This window comes from Neomonachus schauinslandi, chromosome 8, assembly GCF_002201575.2.
Source record: "Neomonachus schauinslandi chromosome 8, ASM220157v2, whole genome shotgun sequence".
NCBI lineage: Eukaryota > Metazoa > Chordata > Mammalia > Carnivora > Phocidae > Neomonachus > Neomonachus schauinslandi.
The window spans coordinates 62,754,217-62,775,246 of record NC_058410.1 but is presented as its reverse complement, the minus strand read 5'-3'; the positions used below and the strand labels follow the sequence as shown (position 1 = coordinate 62,775,246).

Below are 21,030 nucleotides of genomic sequence, written 5' to 3'. Positions count from 1 at the left end.
GTATTACGACTCTCCATAGAAACAGAACCAATAGGACAATAGGATTTTATATTTGAGAGAGAGGTTTATTATAAGGAATTGACTTATACAACTAGAGAAGCTAAGAAGTCCCAAGATCTATGCAGTCAGGAAGCTGGAGACTCAGGGGAACCAACAGAATAGTTTCAATCTAAAGCTATGGGCTTGAGACCCAGGAAGAGCCAGTGTTTCAGTGTGTGGCCAAAGGCAGGAAAAAGTCAGTGTTCCAGTTTGAGGGCAGCCAGGCAAAGAGAATCCTCTGTTTGTGAGCCTTTTGTTCTATCCAGACCATTAACTGATCGTATGAGGCCCACCCACATTAGGAAGAGCAATCCACTTTACTCAGTCTGTCCCTTCAAATGTTAATCTCATGCAGAGACACCTTCACAGATACACGCAGAGTAATGTTTGACCAAATAGCGGGGAACCGCATGATCCAGTCAAATTGGCAAAATTAATCATCACAGATGACGGCTCCTAAATTTCTATCTCCAGACTGGACCTTCTCCTAAAATGCAGAATTGGTATATCCAGCGACCTATTCATCATCTCTACTTGGATGTTTAAGAGGTATCACAGGGGTGCCTGGGTGGCTCAGTCGGTTAAGCCTCTGACTCTTGACTTGAGCTCAGGTCATGATCACGGGGTCCTGGGATCAAACCCAGATCAACTCCATGCTCAGTGGGGAGTCTGCTTAAGGATTTCTCTCCCTCTGCCCCTCCCCCCACAGTCTCTCGCCCTCTCTCTCAAATAAATAAAAGATTTTATTTATTTATTTGACAGAGAGCAGGAGAGAGAGTGAGAGAAACGCACAGGGGGAGCAGCAGAGGGAGAGGGAGAAGCAGACTCCCTGCTGAGCAGGGAACCCCATGTGGGACTCAATTCTAGGACCCTGGGATCATGACCTGAGCTGAAGGCAGATACTTAACTGACTGAGCCACCCACGCTCCCCTAAATAAATGTGTTTTTTTAAAGAGGTATCCCAAACCTAATGTGTCCAAATCAAACTCCCATTTTCTTCCCCACAAACCTGCTCATTGCACAGTGTTCTCCATTTCAGTTAATGACAACGCTGTTGTTGAAGCAGGCCCCAAACCACCCAGTAATTCCTGACTCCTTTCTCTTGCATCCACACTGCCAGCAAGTCCCCTGGCGCTACTTTCAAAATATATTCAGATGCCAACCACTTCTGCTACTACCAGCTGGTGGAAGCCACTATCATCTTTTGCCTGGGGTTTTGCAGTATCCGCCTACTTTATTATCCTCCTTCAATCCTTGATCTCTTGGAATCTATTTCAATACTGCAACCCAAGTGATCTTAATGAAGATGCAAGTCAGATTATATCACTTCTGCTCAGTCCCCTCTGATGACTTCTACTTTCACTCAGAGTAAAAGCCAACGTCTTTTGTTTACCCGATTCTGCCTCATCAGGCCTCCCTCATAGGACTTTTGCCCTCCCTCCCTCCACTCCAGTCACACCGGCCTCCTTGTTATTCCTCAGACACACCTGTCAAGTTCTCACCGCAGGGCCTTTGCACAGCTATTTCACCTACCTGCATTACTCTTCTAGGTAGACACATGACTTGCTCCTTTGCCTTTTTCAGGTTTTGCACAAATACTATTTTGTCAGAAAGCAAGACTTTAATTTTTATCTATGAGAACTTAATTTTTAAAGAAAAATGTATTCATGTATTACTTATATTAATTAAAAAAAAAAAAAACCAGTAAAGACAAAAAGCCACCATTTCTTTTTTTAAAAAAAACTTTGGGGAGCTGTAAGTGCAGTCAGCTACAGCACTTTCCGCTCTGGGGTTTTGGATCAGATTTATTCAGCAGTGACAAGGATGCCTGGGTGCACAGATAGAGTTGTAAACATAAAACTTGTCAGCAATACCTGTTTCAACTTACATAAGTAAAAATGATCTTTGCTGAAACTGTCATTTTTTGTTTTTAATCCATATAGATCTCTCTGTATAATTGCTGGTGTAGGGGTGGGAAGCACAAGGATGCTCCGAGACATGGGGCACTAAACTCTGGTTTCTTCCCATGCATGAGGATATGGCATTGCTGATGCTGAGATTGAATTAAAAGCCAGGAGAGTGATGATTGTACCAGCTCATAGAACTTCTTAGGTTCTTAGGGGATGTGTACTGCTGAAAAGGGGGTTTTAGTGCTGAGTCCAAAAGACTTGTGACACTTTGCTGTTTTCTCAGATCCAGCTGGCCTAGTCTTACATAAAACGTATCACCTAAAGCCACTAGGGAATTAGGAGCCAGGGAAAACAGGGACACCTGGCTGCTCCTCAGTTTTGAGTCCTTGGTTAATTAGTTGAGAACCTAATGTGGTAGTGTATGGTCTTATCCCCTCAACTTATAACTCCAAAAATACCAGAATCTGGTTCAGAAGAGGGACCTAACATGCTGCAGTAGACTTTTCTTAAGGCGATGGTGACTTTTAAGATAACCTGCAAATGACTGTAGTTCCAAGGAGCTGTTGAAAATGACAAAAATCACCCACAGTTCCAAATGTGCTCAATTTCTCACCTAAGTCATAACCGTGGTCCGTGAGTAGACGTTGGCATCCTGCAACTTGTATCTGATGATTAGTCATTTAGTTAATATCCTCCAAGAAGAGGCCTTGTGAAATAGCTTTTAAATTTAGCCAGAAAAAATAGCACCATTAATGATGGACTTGACATTCAGCAAAGCGAAATTAAGCACTCAATCTGACATTTTATAGACAGTCTATTACAGAGCCTCACACTTGGTGGACATTCGATAAGCTTTAATTGCCGGGCTGACAATGAACAGCTACACGTCTGCCTGGTATAGAAACTGCAGTAGGGGGATAACTAGGAGGCTGATTTTAGATGTCTTGTGGGATAGGGCCTCATGGGCACCAAAAGGTGTGTGGATTTTTTTTTTCCTTTTTAAAAAAATTAAAATGGCTTCATAATTTCCTTTTAAAACTGAACACATTCATTAAAAATAGAATTCCCTTTTTCAGTTCAAGGTGAAGTGCCAGTTCATAGTAGTAGTGGTCAAATATTATTTCCTTTTTAAATAGAAAGCTGAGAGCCTCTGAAGAACCATTGTCACATTCCCTTTTAAAATTGTTTGCATCAAAGCCAGAGAAGTCATTAACATTTCAGATAGGATGACTGTTATTTTCATTATTGTGCTGATAGTGCAGTGCATTCATTATAGTGAATGAACGGTGAACTCTGGTCTGCATTTTATTCCTTCATTTAAACTGATTCACTTCTCCTGAACATAGATATTATGAAGCTAGAAAAATATTTGCAATGTAAAATAATAGCTAACTTTTAAAAGTCATTTATTTTATGCAGTCGTGTGCTAAGCTCTTTATGTGTATTTGTTTCAAGTGTGTGTTGAAAGATTATTTCACTTTTTCTGCCGTATCTTTTTTATGCTTTTAAAATTATAACTTGCATGCTGTTTTATTTAAAATCACAATTTCACTCATGCTTATTTAATCACAGTGATACAGTCAACCTTAGCTTCATCTGAAAGAACAAGAACGCATGTTTGAAGGATAATAAAGCTGATGAAAATTTTAAACCTTTAGAAATTGAATATTGAGTCAAGACAGATGTTTTCTAAAAGAGGGGCAAGACAGCTGATCATGTGAATCGGATGAATTGATGTAAAGAATGATTGGGATCTATAGATATGCCCTGATTCTGTTCATCATTTTTATAAAAAACTGATTCAAAACGAAGTGTCCACACTGGGATGATCCAGCTGCTTGTTGAATAAATTGCTTTTAATTAGCCCGTCTGATGTTGATTGGATTTGGGGCCTGCATGCCTGGATTCCTGAAAGATTGAATTACCAGCGTTCTTCTCATTTAGAGGCATGTGACTCCAAAGTGATAAGACATATTTCCATATCAAATCATTCATATCACTTTAAAAATTATATATATGCACATACAAATTTTCATAGGATTAAAAGAAGTTCTTCAGTTAGTTACTTTTGAGGAGCATTAGACTCTCGAGGACTATTCCTAAGTTATTTTTCTCTCGTTCTGTAAGATATGGAGACTTCGCGTGTCGCCTGCACGGATAGAACATTCAGTGTGTTTGCAGAAGAAGTGATCTTGAACATAGGTGACGACCCCAACACTTCATAGTAAACTGGCCTGTTCTGCCTTGGATCAGGAAGGTTCCAATGAAGTGGTTGCTTAGCAACTAATGGAGTTAGAAGAAACAGTGTGTGAGCTGGGGCTCTGTCCTCATCTGCGTATAGCCAAATAATGGGAGAGTGGCTCCAGCATGGATTGCCTGACTCACAATTGTCAAACCAATGGGATGAATAAAATGAAAGATGGGAGAGAGATCCCACAGCTGGGCTGGGTTCCTGTATCTATAGTTGTACACACTTTATTTATTTATTTATTTATTTAAAGATTTATTTATTTATTTGACAGAGAGAGGGATAGCAAGAGAGGGAACACAAGCAGGGGGAGTGGGAGAGGGAGAAGCAGGCTTCCCGTGGAGCAGGGAGCCCGATGCGGGGCTCGATCCCAGGACCCTGGGACCATGACCTGAACCAAAGGCAGACGCTTAACGACTGAGCCAACCAGGCACCGCTGTACACACCTTATTTAATGGTAGCACACCGAAGAAAAAGATATGAAGAGAGGACATTAAAAATAAAAGAACTCCCGAAATTTTGGATTAAAATTTGCATAGTAGTCATCAACTTACTCTGGGTTTTTAAAGAAAAGAATGATAAGTGATAATTAAGGCAATTCCACATTATTATCTTCAACATTCTTCCAAAAACTTCTCTGGAGAAAAGAGGTAAGAGATTTTATGTGATGATGTCATGAATTCCAAGAAACCGTGTGTTTTAGTGCTTGTACATATGGATACTCTATGATGCAGGGCTGGTGCTTCTGCTCCTTCTCCCTTTTTGTACCCACAACAGACATAATAACAAGATCGTGACCACTCTCAGTGTAGTCTGGATGTGGCCTCACAGCCCTCAGCAAGGCTCCAGGCAGCCACTACCGATATCAAGATTAGGCAGGCAAGGTGCCAGTGCCTTGTCATCTTTATGGCATATGGAGGCTCCTTAAAAGCTTCTGGTTGTTGAATTCCATAGGAATGGGTCTGAGGGGTTTGTGTCAGTAGCAGCTCCGTGATGCCCACATGAAATTCTTCTTCAGGAAAATATGTTAAGAAGGAGATGACCCAGTGACCTCGGGGCGCAATGGTAGCGCGTCTGACTCCAAGAAGGAGATGACCCAGAGAAAGTCAACCAGAGTCACTGGGGAGAGGAGAGTGGTATGATAGATTTACCTGAAGGCTGCTACCACTGCTTCCATCCAAGAACAGAGGATGATTTACTCTTCCAGAGGCCTTGTTCTTAAAACCACGAGTCTTCTTTAACTTTTATTTCCCAGGGAGTAACTTCTCCTCCCATCCACCAAGATGTGGCGACCGGTCCTCCCTGCTTGGACTCAGGGCTTCTGGCCAGACTACAGGATTTCTAGCATTGGCCTGGAGTACTAACATTTTATGAACCAGAGAATTTGGATTAGGTGGTCTTTCCAAGAGGAGACTTAAGAGCTGTGACCATGTATCAGAAAGGCTGTCAAGGACCAAGGGGAGAAAGTTGTCAGGAGGGTGATTATGATTCAGTTTCTGGAGGTATTACTAATACTTCGCATTCTCATGTAAAGTATTGGATGTCTCATCTCTTTGAAAATTCAGATAGGCAAGGAGTGCCGCAAAGGGCAGAGGACTGAATAGCTGTGCCTCTCAAATTGTAATGTGCACCTGGGTCACCTAGAGCTTTTGTTAAAATGCACCTTCCACCCAGTAGGTATGAGGTGGGCCTGAGATTCTGCATCTCTAACAAGTTCCCCGGCGATGCCATTGCTGCTGGCCCAGGGACCACACCTGGACTAGTGAGGGGCCAGTGATCTCTAAAGTACCTTCTAGTTTCAAGATTCCATTTACAGAAGAGAAGCTAGAATTTTAGCCATGATGCTACAATACGCCCAGTCTGGCTTTGATAAGCACCATAAGAGCCTCTTCTGTGTCTTACAGAATCTTCCCTGAATGCTTATCATATTGACACAGAATCCCTCACTTGGCCTCCTCAGTTGCTCCACCTCTTATTTTTCTCTTCAGGCTCTCAGACTGAAACTTTCCTTCTTCAGAGCCAACTTCCCCTGATTCACTCAGACTGTGTATCACGTCTGCTCAGCCAGTTCTTGACGTGGGCCCCAAATTCTGTTTTAGGACAGCTTTCAAAATGCAGGAAATTCAAGTTTGGTTTTAGTTAGTGTGTCCTTAGGAGATCTTGAAAGGCAGGATTGTGTTATATGAGACAGAACAAATGGTTTCTATGTGAAAAGATTCATTCACTAATGGCTTATCACATATATTCAGTAAGGAAGAGTAAGTGTCATCCCTAAATATCTGAAAGAATAGACTTCTTTATGTGGTGGGTAGTAAAGTTTTGAAATCCCATACCCAAGGAATATAGCCATAGACTAAAAGGTAACAGAAGCACCACAGGAATGAGCAGAAGCCAAAGGATTCAAGAGATTGACCCAAGGCCAAAGCCATTTTCCATTTTCCAGAGTATGTAACCATTGATAAGAATAAATACCATTCATGGATAGCCTGAGTTCATGATGGTCAGCAGTCTCTGACCTTCACAAATTTATTAAATCTTTAGCTAAATAAAAAAAAAAAAACTTGATTTGTGTCCTTTTTCCATTCCATTCCCCAGAAGACCCAAGTAGTTGAAATACAGCCACATCTAGGAGGAGGAGAATTCTAAAGAGAAATAGAATAAACCATAACCATGCTGGTTTTGAAGGGCTCGTTATCACTATGTAGTTAATTTAAGAAGCAACTGTGCCAAGAGCAAAGCTGTGAAATACAGCTAGATTCTTTGAATAAACAAGTTACATATTTGAAGATGTTGGGGAAAACCAATATGTTTCACAGTTTTTAGTGTATAAGGTGAATTTTTCTTTATATGGTTAAAGTGAGGGAAAACCTGTATTTTAGAAATAATTAATTTTTGCTGCTTAATTATAGGTATAGTAACGTAATTTGCTGTTTTCATTTGTCCTGATATTTTATTCTCTCAGACTATTACTAAACTGTTTGAGGAAGAATTAAAACAGCTACAAATATGTTGGGGGGAAAACCCTCCAACCAAACATCCCTACTCTTTTAGGCCATAAAGCTCCCCAAATCAATTGGATTGCTTTTGCATTTGTGGGATAAAGAAGGTAAATAGTCCAGTTCAACTGTGGTCAGGACCCTTCTCTCCTTAATGCCAGGGAAATGGGCAATTGTGGTTAATTGCACAGTCTCATTAACTGAGATTTACCACCCATTCTGTATGTGCAGTATAACCAAAATGCAATAAAAGGTAATCACCATTAACACTAAATTGAGCAAAATGTAATCTTTGTTGATTCAGAAGTTAGCTCAAATCTCTGTAATGCCACATGGCCACTGTAAACATCACTAATAAATAACACTGCACGTATGAAAAATGGAGGGGGGGCTCAGGCTGGATCTGATGCCATCATTACAAGTTGCTTTTTCCGATACCTTCCTTAAACGTGTTTGTTTACTTTGATTTAACTCTCTCTCATAAAAGATAAGGGTTGACTGCACCCAACACAATGCAGTTATTTCCTCCATAAAATCATCTGGATTCCTGATAAAATGGAATTCACTGTATATCTTGCCTATGTCCAGTGCAACTCCAAAGCTATACGCAGTTTACTTGGTGAAAAGATCATATCCTACCAACTTTAAGTGCTTGAAAAAGTCTGTCTTCTTATCTTTAAGATGCAGTAACATTTCCATTGGTCAGTTTTGTGGCATGATGTACCAACCTAAAATGGGTTGTAGTTCATCTTGTGACTGCATGACAGCTAATGTGACCCAAAGAAACTTAATTCATATACTGTGATTTTAAGACTCAATTTGTGTCATTGCTGTGTGAAATACAGGAGGAATGACATACTATAAATCAACAGTTCTCTCTGTGATTGGCACTTCAAGTGAATTGTATTCTCACAAACTGGGTTTTCAATTAGAAAGATTTGTGGTGGCAGCAGCACATTATCAGCCAAGAGTGAGCTGTGACAACTGTAAATCTCAGCCTGGCCAAGTCTCTCCCAAAGGCAAAAACAGTGTGAACCGAGGAAGAATCTGTGCAGGGCTTCCATATTTCTAAGCAGAACCTTATCCCATGCTTTGGCAGAATGTTGTGGCTTGATAGAGGGCCTTGCCATATGTTCTTTTTTCTAAATGTCTACAAATGAACTAATTTGTACCTAGCTTATGGTAGATATTCCTTCTCTTTAATTGTAGCTACTTTAGCTACTTGTCTAAAACACTTGCGCCCAGAAAATTGTTTCCCATGTCAGATTAATTATTTTTGTTTACAACAATGTGAAACAGCTGAACATCATCTGTAGCTTCATCATCATCTGAATTTTTGAAGAGCGTGTTGGTTCCTTCCTTCCTTCTTTCCTTCCTTCATCTGTATTTATTGCATGCATGCAGTGCTAGGGTCTAGGGGCTCCACAGTGAGTAAGGAAGATATGGTGCCCACTTTCATGGAGCTTACAGCTTACCTTTTCAGGACATTCAATGCTAAAAGATAGCATCCATGGTTCTATCAACTCTTTTGCTACCAAAGGACACTTTGTCCCGCCCTGTGGGCTCCAGAAGCTCTCTTGACATTGTTTCACAGGCTCTTGACGTTTCACAAGCTTCACTAGTTGACAGATGACTGGGTTCTTCTTTACTTCAGTGGTATCCATTGTGCCTTCTTCTAATTGAGGTGTCTTATAAGTTTATTAAACCCAAAACATAGACCTTGATTTAATAGTTTCCTTTTTTCTTCTACTTAACTGGTTTTGTAACTTTTAAAAATTATCATGTTTTAAATTTATAACATTAAGTTTCTAAGACTATATGATATGATATCAGAATGGAAGTTGTGTGTTTATGGGAATGGCGGTGATGGTCTATGCTGTGGTCAGTCCTTAAAGTAGGGTGTAGGAGTAAAGTCCTGTAGCCAGACATAGGGATTTTGAGTGGGACTGTTATTAGGAACGTATTTTAAGAAACAGATTTGGGCAGAGGGCAGAGGAGGAGCTGTTTCTTAGCTCTCGTTCCAACTGGGATCAAAGAGAGACGTGGAAAAGTAGGCATTCAGCTTGAATTAGAATAACAGCTTCTATTTATTAAGCATCTACTATGTGCCAGGTAGTATGCCTGACATTAAACATAATTGTGTCTAAACCTCAAGACAACCCTATGAGGTTTGTACTGTCTCTGTATTACAGATAAAAAGGGCCTGAGGTTCAGAGAAATTAATACATTAGTCAAAGGTCACATGTTCAAGGTGAACTGACCATAGGTTATAGACCCAGGATTTGAATCAGATATGTCTTTCTGCACAGCCCTGAATATTAAAACTAAAACAAAGTTTTCAAAAGGCAGTTGTTAGAAATACATAGGTAACACATATTTATTGTAATGATCCAAATAAGACTGTGTAAATAAAGTAAAATTCATAGTCTTTTCCTTCCCTTAAGAGTAGTACCCTCTAACATAACCACAGTGACCAATTTGGTGTTCCTTTATTGCTTGTCCAAACATGTACAATTACATATGTACATTATTTAAGGGGTGTCTCTCTCTGACTCTACCAAGCCAGGCTTCAAGTTCATCAGCTCCCTGGTTGAGGATGCCTCTTCTATGCCGCCTTGGCTGTGATTGCTTTTGAAAGACTCCAAGGAAAGCAGATTCAAAAAACTCCCTTGGCGGCTTGTTCTCTTAGTTAATCTTTGCTCTCAGGAACTTTTTGCATTTCATTAACCAGATAATCCTTCTGCAGTCTGAGTCATTTCTGTCAACAGTGGAGTTGATGGAGAGCAGCCGGTCACCATTTCAGGTGCAATTACAACTTGGAAGATCTGAAAAAAGAAATTAGCGTTGGGAATATTAAAAATTGAAGCATCTGTATGATAAAGAACAGACATTGAAAACAACTGAAATTTCTTTCAGGGTTTTTTTTTTTTTTTTTAGAGTGTCTATGTGAAGTCTAGAAGCAAATTCAGAATTACATAAATGGAAAGTCTTTTTTTATTGTGACCTGTGCTTTTTAGTTTTGAAATTTTATTGATTTATTTTTTTTAAGTAGGCTCCACGCCCAATATGGGGCCTGAGCTCACGACTCTGAGGTCAAGAGTTGCATGTTCTACTAACTGTGTGAGCCAGATGTCCCTAGTTTTGATTTTAGATCTTTCACAGATGCATAAGCAGAATCCATTTACATTAAAATCAATTTTCTGATAGCCCTTTTTATCCATAGCTGCACTTGATTAAAAAAAAAAAACAAAAACACAATCCAGAGACTAGTATTCCTAATGTATCACTGCTTTTAACCAAAGAATACATAAAAGAAACTTAATTCTATCTCATCATTTTTACAGTATATAAGTTTCACTAAGACCTTGCCATATACCGGCACTATATTGAATACTTCATATATACACTGTCATCTAATCTTCAAACAAGTTCATGAAGTGGGTACACTTTTTGGCCCCATTTTTTGGACAAGAAAACTGAGTCAGAGAGAGGTTACGTGTTTGTCCCAGTCACTTGCCAGTGTTTGTAATCAAACCCAGAATAGTTTGATTACAAGTTTGCCCTTAATCACTGTGGTTCACCAAACCAAGGATTATGTGACTTCAAAGACAGTGGTCTTTACCAATCATGTAGTACCTTTACTCCCAGTGGCACCAGCAGCAAGCCAGATCAACTCCCTAACTAACCAAGTTGCCAGATATACCATATTGTCCATTCACCATTAACAGCTTCTAAAGGAATGTCAGATTTCATTTATTCATGATAAAGTAAATTCCTGAAAGTAAAATATTCTAAACGTTTGCTATTTAATATAGCAAATATAATTATGTATGTTACACATTACATACTGCCAATGTCTTTAGGATATTTTGAACATTTTTCTTTTTATTTTCTCAAATTATAAGCATTTAAAATACTCTAGAAGATTTGTCAAATGACAAGAGAGCAATAATTTTGTATTTCTTTTTTTTTTTTTAAGATTTTATTTATTTGACAGAGGGAGAGAGAGCACAAGCAGGGGAAGTGGCAGGCAGAGGGAGAGGGAGAAGCAGGCTCCCCGCTGAGCAAGGAGCCTGATTCAGGGCTCAATCTCAGGGTCCTGGGGTCATGACCTGAGCCAAAGGCAGATGCTTAACCGACTAAGCCCCCCAGGTGCCCCTAGTTTTATATTTCTAACAATTAAAATTTTAACTATAAATTAAGCTAACAAAGAGAATTCTATTCATTATGAGAATTCAGAAATCTCTAATGGAGTGAGATAGAAATGAGGATCTCCAGAAAGAATAATGGACCATCAATTAATACCACCATTCAGGGATGCCTGGGTGGCTCAGTCGGTTAAGTGTCTGACTCTTGGTTTCAGCTCAGGTCATGATCTCAGGGTCATGAGATCGAGCCCCGCATTGGGCTCCATGCTGGGTGTGGGGCCTGCTTGGGATTCTCTCTCTCCTCCTTCTGCTCCTCCCCCCTCTGAAAAAACAAAACAAAAAAACCACCATTCAATATATATTAAAGTGTACAGAATTATGAGGCTCAAAAATAAACTTATCAACATAAAAATTGCTAAGAGATGAATATTAATACATTGGCAAATAAAAAAATCACATTTATAATATTAAAAAATTTAGTGTGAACTAAAATATTACCATATAGAAGAGTAAGGGTTTTTTTTTTCCCCTACTTCTTTATGAAGTTAGCTAAGCTGCAGAATTTGAAGGGACAGTTCCCTTAAGACTTCTATCACTTCTGATGCCAACTGCAAGTTTGAAGGGATTCCTACAACTATTCTCATATTCGATAATTTACTAGGAAGTATCACAGAACTCACTGAAAGCTTTTATACTCACAGAAATTGGCTTATTACAGGGAGAGATACAAATTGGAATTAGACAAGGAAAGAGACACATTGGGCAGAATCCAGAAGGGGACCACATACAGAGCTGGTGGCCCTCCTCCCTCTGTGGAGTCATAGTGTATCTCCTCCTGGCCACACTAAGTGACAAAATGCACAGAGGACTGCCAACCAGGGACACTCACCCGAACTTTTGGTGTCCAGAGTTTTTACTGGGGCTCAGTTACAGATTGCCCATGTGATTGACCTCTCGTCTCCACCCTTTCCTAGAGGTCAGGCTAGTACCTTTAGTCTCCAGTTCCCCTGGAGGTCAGAACTGATATGGTGTGGCCCAAACCCCCATCATAAATCACGTTGTTAGACTGTCATTGGCCAAAGTTCCCAGACAAACAAGGACACTCCTGTCTGGCAGGATATTCCAAGGGCCTAGAGATCACTTTCCATAAGCCAAAGGAAAAGACTAGAGCTCCCTTTGCATAAGGTTAATTCTTCACTATATAGATGTATACTTTTCTAAATAGTGCTTTTCATCACTGGTAACCCAAAATGGAATATTTTCTTTACACCTGTTAAGTCAAACTTGTTACAAGTGTACAAATTACTGTGCATTTGTTTGTTTGTTTTTGGACATGGGACAAGCCAATGCATTTTTTTTTAATTTGTCAAGTTTTCATTTTTTTAGTTTTCAAGTTTTCACTTGGCATACTGATCATCCAGTAGAACTGATTTTCAATACATTGGCCATTTGGTGAATTGGTTTGGGGCAAATTGATTTTCACTAAAGAACTTAGACAGTGGTTCTCAAACTCAAGTGGCCATCAGAGTCATGATGGCCAATCATAATGCACATTGCTGGGCCCCACTGTGAGTTTCTGATTTAGTAGGTCTGAGCTGGGGCTTCAGGAATCTGTCCTCTAAGGTTCCCAGGTGATGCTGATATTGCTGGTCCAGGGTCCACATTTTGAGAACCACTGGAATAGAGGATATGATACATGGCAGATGAGAGGAATGGGGTGTGTCATTGAGACAAGGCAGAAAAAAGGCAGAGAAGTCAGGGGACAAAGTTGATACTTTCCATGTCCTGTTGGCAAGAGCATTTGGAACTACTCCAGATTTCATGGTAGTGGTGAGACCCTGGATCCAGAGAATGAGTTCGGTGAGTGAGCCTAAACGCAGTCATGCCAGCAGCCCTGGGATTCAATGGGACTGTGTGTGTGAGGGCTACAATGCCATTCATGTATTACTGTGTTTAGACAGCAAAGTGATTTGTGGTGGCTTTTTGTAGAAGCGTTTCAAAAACCAAAATCAATCGTTAACTTACACAGTGTTTCTCTTTCCTAGTCTAGGACTTTGTCTTGTTCTCTTGCCCTTTTTATTTTTTTGCATTTTTAAAAAAAATTTTATTTTATTATGTTATGTTAGTTACCATTCATTACATCATTAGTTTTTGATGTAGTGTTCCATGATTCATTGTTTGCATATAACACCCAGTGCTCCATTCAATACGTGCCCTCCTTAATACCCATCACCGGGCTAACCCATCCCCCCAGCCCCCTCCCCTCTAAAACCCTCAGTTTGTTTCTCAGAGTCCCTAGTCTCTCATGAATCGTCTCCCCCTCCGATTTCCCCTCCTTCATTTCTCCCTTCCTACTATCTTTTTTTTTTTTTTTTTAACATACAATGTATTATTTGTTTCAGAGGTACAGGTCTATGATTCATCAGTCTTACACAATTCACAGCGCTCACCATAGCGCATACCCTCCCCAATGTCTACCACCCAGCCACCCCATCCCTCCCACCACCCCACCAGTCCAACAACCCTGTTTGTTTCCTGAGATTAAGAATTCCTCATATCAGTGAGATCATATGATGCTTCTCTTTCTCTAATTGACTTATTTTGCTCAGCATAATACCCTCTAGTTCCATCCACGTCATTGCAAATGGCAAGATTTCAGGGGTTTTTTGATGGCTGCATAATATTCCATTGTGTATATATATATATATATATATATATATATATATATATATATATATATCACATCTTCTTTATCCATTCATCTGTTGATCGACATCTTGGCTCTTTCCATAGTTTGGCTATTGTGGACATTGCTGCTATAAACATTGGGGTGCAGGTACCACTTCGGATCACTACATTTGTATCTTTGGGGTAAATACCCAGTAGTGCAATTGCTGGGTCGTAGGGTAGCTCTATTTTCAACTTTTTGAGGAACGTCCATTCTGTTTTCCAGAGTGGCTGCCCCAGCTTGCATTCCCACCAACAGTGTAGGAGGGTTCTCCTTTCTCCGCATCCCTGCCAACATCTGTCGTTTCCTGACTTGTTAAGTTTAGCCATTCTGACTGGTGTGAGGTGGTATCTCATTGAGGTTTTGATTTGTATTTCCCTGATGCTGAGTGATGTTGAGCACTTTTTCATGTGTCTATTGGCCATTTGGATGTCTTCTTTGGAAAAATGGCTGTTCATGTCTTCTGCCCATTTCTTGATTGGATTATTTACTCTTTGGGTGTTGAGTTTGATGAATTCTTTATAGATTTTGGATACTAGCCCTTTATCTGATATGTCACTTGCAAATATCTTCTCCCATTCTGTTGGTTGTCTTTTGGTTTTTGTTGACTGTTTCATTTGCTGTGCAAAAGCTTTTTATCTTGATGAAGTCCCAATAGTTCATTTTTGCCCTTACTTCCCTTGCCTTTGGCGATGTTTCTAGGAAGAAGTTGCTGTAGTTAAAGTCAAAGAGGTTACTGCCTGTGTTCTCCTCTAGGATTTTGATGGATTCCTGTCTCACATTTAGTTCTCATCCATTTTGAGTCTATTTTTGTGTGTGGTGTAAGGAAATGGTCCAGTTTCATTCTTCTGCATGTGGCTGTCCAATTTTCCCAACACCATTTGTTGAAGAGACTGTCTTTTTTCCATTGGACATTGTTTCCTGCTTTGTTGAAGATTAGTTGACCATAGAGTTGAGGGCCTATTTCTGGACTCTCTATTCTGTTCCATTGATCTATGTGTCTGTTTTTGTGCCAGTACCATGCTGTCTTGATGATTACAGCTTTGTAATAGAGCTTGAAGTCTGGAATTGTGATGCCACCAGCTTTGGTTTTTCTTTTTCAACATTCCTCTGGCTATTTGGGGTCTTTTCTGGTTCCATACAAATTTTAGGATTATTTGTTATTATCCTGCCAGTTTACTGAATTCCTATATGAGTTCTAGCAGTTTTGGGGTGGAGTCTTTTGGGTTTTCCACATAAAATATCATATCATCTGCAAAGAGTGAGAGTTTGACTTCTTCATTGCTGATTCAGATGCCTTTTATTTCTTTTTGTTGTCTTATTGCTGTGGCTAGGACTTCTAGTACTATGTTGAATAGCAGTGGTGATAGTGGACATCCCTGCCGTGTTCCTGACCCTAGGGGAAAAGCTCTTAGTTTTTCCCTATTGAGAATGATATTCGCTGTGAGTTTGTCATAGATGGCTTTTATGATATTGAGGTATGTACCCTCTATCCATACACTCTGAAGAGTTTTAATCAAGAAAGGATGCTGTACTTTGTCAAATGCTTTTTCTGCATCTATTGAGAGGATCATATGGTTCTTGTTCTTTCTTTTATTAATGTATTGTATCACCTTGATTGATTTGTGGATGTTGAACCAACCTTGCAGCCCAGGAATAAATCCCACTTGGTCGTGGTGAATAATCCTTTTAATGTACTGTTGGATCCTATTGACTAGTATTTTGGTGAGAATTTTTGCATCCATGTTCATCAAGGATATTGGTCTATAATTCTTTTTGATGGGGTCTTTGTCTGGTTTTGGGATCAAGGTAATGCTGGCCTCATAAAATGAGTTTGGAAGTTTTCCTTCCATTTCTATTTTTTGAAAAGGAACAATTTCAGAACAAAAGGTATTAATTCTTCTTTAAATGTTTGGTAGAATTCCCCTGGGAAGCCATCTGGCCCTGGGCTTTTGTTTGTTGGGAGATTTTTGATGACTGCTTCAATTTCCTTAGGGGTTATAGGTCTGTTCAGGTTTTCTATTTCTTCCTGGTTCAGTTTTGGTAGTTGATACATCTCTAGGAATGCATCCATTTCTTCTAGATTATCTAATTTGCTGGCATGTAGTTGCTCATAATATGTTCTTATAATTGTTTGTATTTCTTTGGTGTTGGTTGTGATCTCTCCTCTTTCATCCATGATTTTATTTATTTGGGTTGTTTCACTTTTCTTTTTGATAAGTCTGGCCAGGGGTTTATCAATCTTATTCTTTCAAAGAACCAGCTCCTAGTTTCGTTGATCTGTTCTACTGTTCTTTTGGTTTCTATTTCATTGATTTCTGCTCTGATCTTTATTGTTTCTCTTCTCCTGCTGGGTTTAGGCTTTATTTGCTGTTCTTTCTCCAGCTCCTTTAGGTGTAGGTTTAGGTTGTGTATTTGAGACCTTTCTTGTTTCTTGAGAAAGGCTTGTATTGCTATATACTTTCCTCTTAGGACGGCCTTTGCTGCATCCCAAAGATTTTGAACAGTTGTGTTTTCATTTTCATTTGTTCCCATGAATTTTTTTAATTCTTCTTTGATTTCCTGGTTGACCCATTCATTCTTTAGTAGGATGCTTTTTAGCCTTCATGTATTTGAGTTCTTTCTGACTTTCCTCTTGTGGTTGAGTTCTAGTTTCAAAGCACTGTGGTCCAAAAATATACAGGGAATGATCCCAGTCTTTTGATACCGGTTGAGACCTGATTTGTGACCTAGGATGTGATTTATTCTGGAGACTGTTCCATGGGCACTAGAGAAGAATGTGTATTCTGTTGCTTTGGGATGGAATGTTCTGAATATATCTGTGAAGTCCATTTGGTCCAGTGTGTCATTTAAAGCCTTTATTTCCTTGTTGATCTTTTGCTTAGATGATCTGTCCATTTCAGTGAGGGGGGTGTTAAAGTCCCCTACTATTACTGTATTGTTGTCAATGTGTTGCTTTGATTTTGTTATTAATTGGCTTATATAATTGGCTGCTCCCATGTTAAGGGCATAGATATTTAAAATTGTTAGATCTTCTTGTTGGATAGACCCTTTAAGGAGGATATAGTGTCCTTCCTCATCTATTTTATAGTCTTTGGTTTAAAATCTAATTTGTCTGATATAGGGATTGCCACCCCAGCTTTCTTTTGCTGTCCATTACATGATAAATGGTTTTCCACCCCCTTACTTTCAATCTGGAGGTGTCGTTGGGTCTAAAATGAGTTCTTGCAGGTAGCATATCGATGGGTCTTGTTTTTTTTATCCAATCTGATACCCTATGTCTTTTGATTGGGGCATTTAGCCCATTTACATTCAGGGTAGCTATTGAAAGATAAGAGTTTAGTGCCATTGTATTGCCTGTAAGGTGACTGTTACTGTATATTTTCTCTATTCCTTTCTGGTCTATGTTACTTTTAGGTTCTCTCTTTGCTTAGAGGACCCCTTTCAATATTTCTTGTATGGCTCGTTTGGTGTTTGCAAATTCTTTTAGTTTTTGTTTGTCCTGGAAGGTTTTTATCTCTCCTTCTATTTTCAATGACAGCCTAGCTGGATATAGTACTCTTGGCTGCATGTTTTTCTCGCTTAGTGCTCTGAATATATCATGCCAGTCCTTTCTGGCCTGCCAGGTCTCTGTGGATAGGTCTGCTCCCAATCTAATGTTTCTACCATTGTAGGTTACACAGACCTCTTGTCCTGAGCGGCTTTCAGGATTTTCTTTTTGTCTCTGCGACTTGTAAGTTTTACTATTAGATGTTGGAGTGTTGACCTATTTTTATTTATTTTGAGGGGGGTTCTCTGCCTCTCCTGGATTTTGATGCCTGTTTCCTTCCCCAAATTAGGGAAGTTTTCTGCTATAATTTGCTCCAATATACCTTCTGCCCCTCTCTTTCTTTCTTCTTCTTCTGGGATCCCAATTATTCTAATATTGTTTCGTCTTATGGTATCACTTATCTCTCAAATTCTGCCCTCGTGATCCAGTAGTTGTTTATCTCTTTTTCTCAGCTTCTTTATTCTCCATCATTTGGTCTTCTGTATCACTAATTTTCTCTTCTGCCTTATTTATCCTAGAAGTTAAAGCCTCCATTTTTTATTGCACCTCATTAATAGCCTTTTTGATTTCTACTTGGTTAGATTTTAGTTTTTATTTCTCCAGAAAGGGATTCTCTAGTATCTTCCATGCTTTTTTCAAGCCCAGCTAGTATTTTTAAAATCGTCATTCTGAACTCTAGTTCTGACATCTTACTAATGTCTGTATTGATTAGGTCCCTGGCAGTCGTTACTCCTCTTGTTCTTTTTTTTGAGGTGAGTTTTTCTGTCTTGTCATTTTGTCCAGAGGAGAATAGATGAATGAGAGAACAAAATGCTAACAGGGTAAAAACGACCCCAGAAAAATATACACTAAACAAATCAGAAGAGACCCGAAACCCAGGGGAAAAGAAAGGGAAAGAAAGAAAGAAAAGAAAGAATATGATCAAATATGATCAGGCTGGTGAATAGATCAGTGCCACACACTAGATTTTGGGTGTATTTTGGTCTGTTAGAAGAAACTGCCTCCCAAAATTTTGAAGAAAGAAAAACTTATATATGTACAAAAATAAGGGTAAATACGATGAAGGGATGGAATATGACTGTAAAGATGAAAATTATAAAAGATTTTATAAAAGGAATTGATAAGATAAGAAGTTGGTTGAAAAAAGAAAGAAGAGAAATTAAAAAAAAAAAAAAGAGAATGTTATCAGCCAGGAGACTAGAGAAAAGCCATACACTAGAGATTTAGGGTATATTTTTGGTCTTTTAGAAGAAACTGTATCTGACAGTTTTAAAGAGAGAACAACATATATATATATATATACACACACACACACACAAAGAATAAGGTTAACTACAATGAAAGGGTAGAATATGACTCTAAAAATGAAAAATAAAAAAGATTTTAAAAAATGGAATTGATAAGATGTTGGTTGAAAAAGGGAAAAAGAAAAATTCAAATAAAAATAGAAAAAGAAAAAAATAAAGAACATTTAAAAAATTAACTTTGAAAGAGTAAAGAATCATGGGGGAAAAAAGCCATGAATTCTATGTGCTGGATTCCCCTAGTGCTGGCATTCTCCCATTCTCATTGATTGGTAAACTTGGTCTTGGCTGGCTGTTCTTGCTGATCTTCTGGGGGAGGGGCCTGTTGCAGTGGTTCTCAAATATCTCTGCCATTGATGGAATTGCCCCGCCCTTGCCGGGGGCCGGGCTAAGTCACCTGCTCCAGTTTCCTCCTGGGAGCTTTTGTTCCCTGCAAGCTTTCCATATAGCTTTGGAGGACGAGAGTGAAAATGGCAGCCTCCCAGTCTCTGCCCCAGTGGAGCCGAGAACTCGGGGCCCCACTCCTCAGTGAGCCCCCAGAGGAAAGCAGTCAATCACTCCCCTCTCCTTGGTCTCCAGCCGTACTCCGTGCTCACCCAGCCTGTGACCGAGCGTTTTTTTCTCTGGCACACAATCCCGTTTGCGAGCGTTTCTATCTCTGGCATACGACCCCGTGTGGAGTCTCCAAACCCAGCAGATTCCTGCGGTGTGCTCCGCGCTGCTCCTCCCCAGGGGAGGAAGGGAAATCTCCCCATATCTGCCACTTGTTGGGTCCCTGCTGGAAGAGCAGTGGCCCAACTGTGCCGCTGATCATGGTTTATGGCAACCCTGAACTGAGAGCCCACTTCTCTGCTCGGTCTTTGCAGCCGGCTTCCCTGCTCTGATACCTGGGAGCTCTGCTGCACTCAGTCACCCCCGGTCTTTCTGTGACCCTGAGGGTCCTGAGACCACACTGTCCCAGCGAGGGTCCCACCCCCCACTTAGCCACTGGAGCGACATCCCTCAGCGGAGTAGACTTCTAAAAGTTCTGATTTTGTGCTCCATGGCTCTATCACTTGCCGGTAGCGGCTGATGGAGGCTCCCCATCATCTTCCCAAATATCGCCTCGGATTCACTTCTCCGCACATCCTACCTTCCAGAAAGTGGTTGCTTTTCTGTTCAGAGTTGCTGCTATTCTTTTCTTCAATCTCCTATTGAGTTTATAGGTGTTCAGAATGGTTTGATACCTATCTAGCTGAATTCCTGGGACCAGATAAAATTTAGGTCTCCTACTCCTCCGCCATCTTGCTCCTCCTCTGTTCTCTTGCTTTTTAAGTAACTCCCCATCTCTCTCGTTCTCTCCCACCTCAGGCAATGTTCAGTCTCTGTATGGTGGAAAGTGGAGCAGACGAGGTGAATTTACACGGTGTGACCAGCCTTGGCTTGAAGCAGGCCCTGGAGTTTGCATACACGGGCCAGGTATGGTACCACATGTCATCTGAGAGGCTTAATGTTTTAACTGCAGCTAGCCAGAGGGGATTATCCTTGAGGCATGAGATTTAGGTATTTTTCTTGTTATTCATTTTAACTTTTTAAAAAAAAGTTCACATCTCCTTAATTTTATAACTAAAATGATGAAAAGGTAAGTAAAACAATTTGAGTTTAAATATGACCCAGGGAACATAATATTTTAATCTGAGCTCAGTGGCTTGCTGGTATAATTTTAAAACAGCCTAAAGAACCATCTTATGGGAAAGAGTTTGCAAAATGACTTGAATTGTTATTACTGAAGCTCCATTACTTAATCATGGCTTTATTGGCTTAAAAAAAATGTAAAGCTCCAAGAAGTTTTTATATACTTTTGTTTTTTAATTCCATTTTATTCAACTTAGGTTTAGTGTCTTCTATGCTAAAATAAGGGCCTCTTCTCTTGGCGGGCCCACATCCCGGTGGGGAAAAGAGGCATAGACATAATCACACATCCTCATTGTGTTCGGAAATATAATAGAAGCAGAATACAAGATACAGTGGAGACAAAAAGGAGGATATGCTCAGCTGGGGCCATCAGTACAAACTTTCACAGAGAAGGTGGTATTTGGGTCTTGAAGAATGTTGGGAGCTCACTTTT

General features: G+C 39.8%; 1 protein-coding gene across 8 annotated transcripts in view; it reads left to right on the top strand.

Annotated features, from left to right (window-relative positions):
* KLHL32 (kelch like family member 32) overlaps nt 1-21,030 on the top strand; it is a 210,781-nt gene that overhangs the window by 42,588 nt on the left and 147,163 nt on the right. For 6 of the 8 annotated variants that reach the window (XM_021693407.1, XM_021693401.1, XM_021693403.1 and 3 more), the window contains exon 3: nt 20,274-20,381. The exons of the other annotated variants lie outside the window; for them this stretch is intronic. In XM_021693407.1, coding sequence (XP_021549082.1) covers nt 20,274-20,381 — 108 coding nt within the window. The remainder of the gene's footprint in view (nt 1-20,273; nt 20,382-21,030) is intronic. 8 annotated transcript variants of the gene reach the window in all.